This window comes from Uranotaenia lowii, unplaced genomic scaffold, assembly GCF_029784155.1.
Source record: "Uranotaenia lowii strain MFRU-FL unplaced genomic scaffold, ASM2978415v1 HiC_scaffold_446, whole genome shotgun sequence".
NCBI lineage: Eukaryota > Metazoa > Arthropoda > Insecta > Diptera > Culicidae > Uranotaenia > Uranotaenia lowii.
Window position 1 is genome coordinate 5,029 of NW_026598363.1, and position 7,805 is coordinate 12,833.

The 7,805-nt window shown below is 37.4% G+C and overlaps 1 protein-coding gene across 2 annotated transcripts; it reads left to right on the forward strand.

Annotated features, from left to right (window-relative positions):
* Positions 1-4,543: 4,543 nt before the first annotated feature.
* Positions 4,544-6,937, forward strand: LOC129760111 (zinc finger protein Gfi-1b-like). Of its 2 annotated transcripts, none has more exons than XM_055757695.1 (2): positions 4,544-4,983; positions 5,050-6,937. In XM_055757695.1, exons 1-2 carry the CDS (start codon positions 4,629-4,631, stop codon positions 6,234-6,236), a joined length of 1,542 nt encoding a protein of 513 aa, XP_055613670.1. In that variant the 5' UTR covers positions 4,544-4,628; the 3' UTR covers positions 6,237-6,937. The 2 variants fall into 2 exon arrangements, with proteins under 2 accessions (XP_055613670.1, XP_055613671.1); XM_055757696.1 differs by having other exon boundaries at positions 5,056-6,937.
* Positions 6,938-7,805: the final 868 nt, after the last annotated feature.

A 7,805-nucleotide genomic window follows, 5' to 3' on the forward strand; every position in this document is an offset into this window, starting at 1 on the left:
TTTGTTATGATTTAGCCTTCCGGGGATAAAAACGGAATTGGCTTAGGAATCGTAGATTTTTAAGACTCCTGCTGTTGATTGTTTGTTGTGATTTGGCCTTCCGGTCGGAAAAGACGGATTTACTTAGGAAGCGTAAATTTTAAGGCTGCTGCTGCTGATTATTTGTTGTGATTTAGCCTCTCGGTGAAAAAGACGGAATTGGATTAGGAAGCGCAGATTATTGAGGCTCCTGCTACTGATTGTTTGTTGTGATTTGGATTTCCGGTCGGAAAATACGAAATTGGCTTAGGAAGCGCAGTTTTTTAAGGCTGCTGCTGCTGATTGTTTGTTGTGATTTGGCCTTCCGGTGGAAAAGACAGAATTGGCTTAGCAGGTGCAGATTTTTAAGACTGCTGCCGCTGATTGTTTGTTTTGATTTGGTCTTCCGGTGGAAAAAGACGGAATTGACTTAGCAGGCGCAGGTTATTAAGGCTGCTGCTGCTGCTGCTGCTGATTGTTTGTTATGATTTGGCCTTTCGGGGATAAAAACGGAATTGGCTTAGGAATCGTAGGTTTTTAAGACTTCTGCTGTTGATTGTTTGTTGTGATTCGGCCTTCCGGTGGAAAAGGACGGATTGTCTTAGGAAGCGCTGATTGTTTGTTCTGATTTGGTCTTCTGGTGGAAAAAGACGGAATTGGCTTAGCAGGCTCAGATTTTTCAGGCTGCTGCTGCTGATTTTTTGTTTTGAGTTGGCCTTCCGGTCGGAAAAGCCGCAATTGGCTTAGGAAGCGCAGATTTTTAAGGCTGCTGCTGCTGATTTTTAGTATTGGTTTGGCATTTTGGTAGACAAAGACGGAATTGGCTTAGCAGGCTCAGATTTTTCAGGCTGCTGCTGCTGCTGATTTTTTGTTTTGAGTTGGCCTTCCAGTGGAAAAAGACAGCATTGGCTTAGTAGGCGCATATTTTTTAAGCCTGCTGCTGTTATTTTTTTTTATTTTGCCTACCGGTGGAAAAAGATGGGATGCCTTAATAAGCGCAGATTTTTAAGGCTGCTGCTGCTGGTTTTTTGTTTTTTGGCCTTCCGGTGAAAAAAGACGGATGGCTTAGAAAGCACATATTTTAGGTTAGATTTTTTGGAGGTTTATTGAAGTAGTCTTTCTTTATATATTTTTTTAAATTTTTCATAAATGAATGTTTTGCAACACAAACAGGGTTAAGCTAGTCTTAAAAAAACGGACGGTCGGAATCAAGAAAAAGAGAGAAATTGGATATTCGAGAGTTTTCGGATCAGAGATGGTGTGAGTAATAGTTTCAATAATCTCATTTTTTTTTGGAAGGGGCTCCTTAAAACCATCTTTTCTTCTTATATATAAACATGGAGGTGTTTTCTTTGTTACACCTTCATGTATAAACGGAATGAGAGATGGTTTGTATAATCAACTTAAAATGGGACAAAACTCAAAAAATTTTAGGACGATTTTCATAAAATTTGATTCTCGAGCACGAAGAAGTTAAAGACGTGTAGATGTTGTTATACATTTATAACGATTTAAAACATTACAGGAGAAACGAAGTTTATTAGGACATCTAGTTAGTTACAAACACTTTGAATTCAATGATAACATTAATGAACAAAAAAAGAAAGGAGTTTCGTTATTTAGGAAATTGTTTCATGGTTACGGATTGAAATTATGATTCATCCACGCATATGTAGATTCAAAACAAATCATGTCAATCATGACCAATTCGATGCTACATTTGGCAAACGTCCGGTGATTCGTTTAAGAAAAGGAGAAAAATTTCTGACACACCTTCGGCCAGCCCCAAGAGGGGTCTGGAAAATCTGCAGAGCTTTACGAGCACTCTAACCTAAACAGTAGATAAGAAGGCAGATATGTAGCTGAATGCTGTGCTCCTCCCACAATTCAGTTTTTTGCCGGCTCGAACGCCGGTTCGTTCAATTAGCATTCAATTGTTTTGCCTAGAAGCAAAAAGAAACCGGGAAAATGAAAGTTGCTCATTTTGATGGGGATTGCAAAAAAAGTGTATTCATCCGTTTGGCAAATGGATTACGTTTGAACAAGGGGAGGCAACCGGTGCCATAAATGTTAATAAATATTCAAAATCAGAACAGACTATGGGTTGTGACTCAGACAGTATTGATATAGGAGTTTGAAATCATCTTTAACGCTCCATATTCTCCTTTTTCAAAAAAAAAATCTAGATGCAAGTTTTCTTTCTTTTACTGGAAGAAAAAAAATTCAAACCATAAATAGAAACCTCACGAGCCTGACTCGTGGTGCTTAACTTGTTTGACAAAGAAAACTTATCATTCAGCAATTTCAACTGGCAGTTATTTTTAAAGCACTTTTAATGCAAGTAATACTTATTTTTCGACTTTAAACGACTTTATAAAATAGCTTGGAAAGCTCTGCTTCACGAAGAATAAATTTGTTTGGGTCACATAAAGTTCAGATTTTGCCTACAGTTTTATGGATCCCGGAAACTCCTAGGAATTTTGTTTTTTTTTTTCTTTCTTGAAAACAATCGATCGTTAGTTGGACGAGCATCCAGCCGGACATTTAAACCGGTAAAACTCGATCTAGAAATTTTTGTTTCAACAAACTACCTGTTATTTTTTTCAATGTTTTGGTGAATCACAACTTTTTGCTGAAGGTGTGTCAGAATTTTTGTTCAGCTTGATCGGGAAACCGAATAATAATTTCGTTTAACGGTTATAAAATATCAGTGCTTAGTTAAAGCATTTGTTTTTTTTTTCATGCATATCTATGGAATCGGCTCGGCTGATTTAAACGTGATCGTCAATATATTGGATTTGAAAAAGAACGACCCCGTTGATGATTGTAGAAACATTTTCAAGAAGGCCAAATTTGTTTTAAAATTAAGTAAATTCAATTACTTAGACCTGGCTTACGCAGTTGTTTGCTAGAAATTGCACAAGCCTAATTTGTAGGTAGGTAGGTTTAACTAATTTAACTATACCCGTAGTTATAATTTTGTTTATAGAAATCTGCAAATCTGTGATTTTGGAAAGATTTCTGTAAAATAGTTTAAAGTTATATCGTTTTCAATTCAACTTTTTCATTTTCTGATTGATTTCAACCAATATAAAACTTGAAAAGATATCTGTATTTTAATTATTAGCTGTAATACTTAGTCGATTTGAGGTCATTTTTGATTTTCTCAAACCCTGGGGTCTAAAAAGCTTCATTTTGGGTCAAAACTCATCCATGATTTTTTGCAGAATTTTTAAATAACGTTTACATGAGTAAATTTGAACTTTTAGATTTGTACGGGAAAATTGAATATTTTGTACTGAAAAATAATCATCATTTTTGTTTCTTCTGTGGAATCGAGCCTGTTTATGGTTTTTGTGCCAATTTATAAATTCTTTAAAGGAAATTTTCCGCTGAATAAACTTTATCGAAGGCCGTAATTCGTGTCTTATAAGGCAAAAAAAGTTATTAGCTGTTTAACTAGGGTATGTCTTTTGGCATTGAAAAACAATAAATTCAAATGACATCACTGCTTGTGCCCCGCGAAGCATTGCATGAAAAGATGTCATGCAATACCTCGCTAGGCAACTAGCAGTGATGTCAATTGAATTTAATGTTTATCAATGCCAAAAGACAACTGTTAAGCAGCTTAAAACTTTTTTGCTTAAAAAGATACGAAGTTACGGTCTTGGACAAAGTTGCTGAGCGGAAAATTTCCTTTGGAGAATTTATAAATTGGCACAAAAACCATAAGCTGGCTCGATTCCACAGAAGAAACAAAAATGATGTTAATTTTTCAGTACAAAATATTCAATTTTCCCATACAAACATAAAAGTTCAAATTTACTCATGTAAACGTTTCTCAATTAAGCTTATTAGACCCCAGGGTTTGAGAAATTCCAAAATTACCCCATATCGACTCAGTCTACTGTAATATCAACTTCAATAAGTGACATTTATATTCTGTTTACGAAAATACTATAAATATTTTAGAATAACTGGAGGGGGAATATGCGATTAGACAAATTATTGAATTTTCTGTATGCTTGAATAAGCAAAACAATGTGATTGTGATTCACGTAATTATTACGTAATAATGATTTATGCATTCAGCAAAATAATTTATGGGAAGGTAAGAAGGTGCTAATCTATTTAGAATTGATTTGTAGTGATAGAAACATCAATAGATTGATTGCCTTTCAATGCAAAATTTTCTCTCCCATACATCCAATTTTATAGAAACATTCTTGTTGTTCAGATCAGAGACGAAAAAAAGGAGAGAGCTCTGGCAAATTTAATTGGAGGTAAACATTATTCTATGAAATCCTGTTAGAATTATTGTCTTTATCCATCGCTCCAGACATTCCACACTACCTAAAGTTGAGAGGGCGGAGCGAGTCCTTGAACCATTTTCTACCCGCAGAAACTTCCTTAGAAATCGGACCACAACAGATCAATCATTCGACATCGGGCAGTCAAAGTGTGATCAAGTCCTTAAAAAACTCTCTACCCCAAAACTAATGCAGTGTCGTATTTGCAGATTTTTGTTTCGTATTTTTGAGTGTACCTAAGTGTTTGTTTTTAGTGGATTGAAGATTATTTGTCCTTCGTGAAGAGATAAGTGTTTCGCCATGCCAACGGCCGGTGATGGATCACCCTTGTGGGGTGGTGTGCAGTTCAATCACGGGGAGATGCAACCCATGGCATCGGCCGCGTCCTGGAATACACTTACCGACAACGGAACAGAAAATAACATCGCGCAATCCATGCAGTTTTCAACATACAGCTCATATTTGACGCTAGAAGACCACGATCAATATGGGCAGACAAAACCCGAATCTTTGGTCGATGTGGCTGAAGATCCACACCTCAACATAGATGCCAGTGTTTCGGCATATCCAACCAATGTGGATTACTCGTACATGCCGATGCAACAGATGGCGCTTCACAACATGGGGATGATGGGGGCTCCTCCAGTACCCCATGGTGGTTACATTCCAAGTGTTATAAATTCTTTACCTTTTGCCAATAGTAATAACGTGTTGCTTCCAGAAACAGTGGTCTATTCCAATCCGGTAAATTCCACGATTCCAAATCCTCAATCATCTCCGGATGTCGGATACTCTTCCCCGGGGCCTGATTACTATGGTTTGTACAGTCATCCTCCACAACACCAGCACCCGATCCGTAGTCAATTTCAAACATACGCGCCACCGTTGGCGTATCAACATCTGACGCCTGTTGAAAACGTTGACGAAGTGACTATCAAAGAAGAAACCACAGACTCGTACGTGATGGAAGACGAGCACGTAAGATATGCGCAAGAAATAGATTCAGCGGTCGATGCAATAAACGAACAAAAGTTTGAAATACTCGAGGACGTTGTTCTATTTCCTGGTGATCAGAAGAAGTATGAATTGCAACAGACTATCCAAGCTATGGGTATTCAACAAATACAATCGCAACCGCATCCTGTGTTTCATCTTTTGCAACAAGCAGAGCAACCAGGGCCTTCAAAACAGCGACCAGTGCTGCAATCGAAGCAAGCGGTACAAACAGTTCAACCATCACCAGAACAGCAGACACGCAAACCACGAGCTTCTCCAAAACGAAAACAAACAGTGGTAGTGGATGATCAACAACCATCGACTTCTCGTGCTCCGCTTTCAACAGCAACGCAAACAACAGCATTTCCTTCAGTTCAAGATGAACCACCCACAGGAAGTACGGTCACTTTAGTACCGCGTCTAGACCAAGAATCTCCAATGTCAGATGACCAATTTAACGGCGATGAGGGAGACGATCCAGCAAACCGAAGATCTGCTAGACCGAGTGCCATCACCCAGAGTCCCTGGGAGTGTACGATCTGTGGACAGTTCTTCGCCCGCCAGTGTGGTCTCTCGCAGCACAAAAAGTGGATCCACACGCCGAGAAATTTCTGCTGTGAGAAATGCGGCAAGAAGTTCATCACCCAAGAGGAACTCGACGACCACATGATACGTCACGATTCGTCCGATAAGCCGTTCAAGTGCGAGATATGCCCGAAACAGTTCTGTCACAAGAACGACCTTCGCAGACATACCTATCGACACAGTGGAGCTCCGTTCGATTGCAAACTTTGTGAGAGACGTTTCATCCGCCAAGATCACCTCACGTCTCACATGATCACCCATGACAAGGAGAAAAGGAAAGCGTTGAAGGAACGTGCAAAAGCTCACAAGCCAAAGAAACAGAAGTAGGCTTTGGCAACGAGCTTGAAGTAGCTTAGATTTGTAAGATTGGGCAACCCAGGTTGAAAATTTTCAATATTCCAATTGTGACAAAGAATTTAGTAATTCAGCAATCGAACAGAGTTGGCATAAAATGTTAACCAAATCGGAAAGTTTTGCGTTGGAATGGAATGCGTAAGCGAAAAACAAAACAACGAGTGGAGCCCCGCTAAAACACAAACTCACACACACCCATATACGAAATTACGTTCCTACACGCCCGATTTTGACAACACACCCGACTGACTACACAAATACTTACAGATAAACTGAGTATTCCATTAAGCGGGCTCGTACTGCATCGTTAGTTTTAGTTTTTTTTTATCTAATGTAGTATTTATTCTTGATTGCTTATTCATGAGGTTGTCTCGATACTTGAAAACTATTTTAAAAGTACAATAGTGGAGACATTTTAAAAGTTGACTACAAAACTTGACGAAGGAAAGTGTTAGAGTGAAAGGATAAATCGGTGGCCTCAAGACGGACCATCTGTTTAATCATATTTTCATAAGTCTCGTTGGTTTGATTGTAGAGTAACTTAATATTAAGAAGAAAATATCAACCAAAAACAACAAAAAAACCTTATAAGTAAGTTATCAATAATGAGTGGGTGACATGTACCCTTTTTTATTTTATTTTTACACTCCTTTCTTTGTCCAATACCGTTGAAGATGAGCTAATGAATCTTGAATTTGAAGGTATGATTCATAAGCATTTTTGGGGTGGAAATCTAAACAATCTTTTTCGAAAAATAAAATAATTGAAAAATAATAAAAAAAAATGTTAATGACATACAATCACGCCAAATAATGTACATTTATGTTTGTGATGTTATTAAAAAGGAACTGATTAGGAGAAAAAAAACTGCAACGAAGAGATTATATTTGAGGAACAATCCTCGAGAACTAATATATGATAATATAAAATATGTTCAGCTATTCAATGAAGGAATCAATATGATTGGATACATATTCTGAACTTTTTAATAAATCATTTCCAGAAACAAAACAAAAATGCATCTCTAAATGATGGAAAAATTGAGAAAAATAAATAGGTAAGGCGGCATCCATAAATTATGTAACGTAAAAAATGATTTTTTTACCCCCTCCCCTCGTATGTCACAAATCGTAACGCTTCGACGTACCCCCCTATGAAAATGATTACCCCCCCCCCCCTCCATCTTCTCATGTTTCTAAATACTGATTTTCGAGGGTTAAAAAAGATTTTAACATAAGATTGTTTAACGTTCTTCGAAAAGAAATTGATATCTAACCAAATCGCTTCTTAGTACTCATTGATGATAACTGTCTGATAAAATAAATTGATTGTCTTACCACGAGTTGCTTTGTGCTTGTTAACTGATGCTCTTCCTTGTTTACCTTATTTTGTTTAAAGAGCTTAACTTCTTATGCAAAATATACTCCACTTAGTTATATTCGTCGGAATAATCAAAATTGAATTTTTTAAATCAATTGGAAAAAATAGTGAAATTTCCGTCTTAAGGTTGAAATGAGCTCTTGATGGTAAATGTAGGTAATA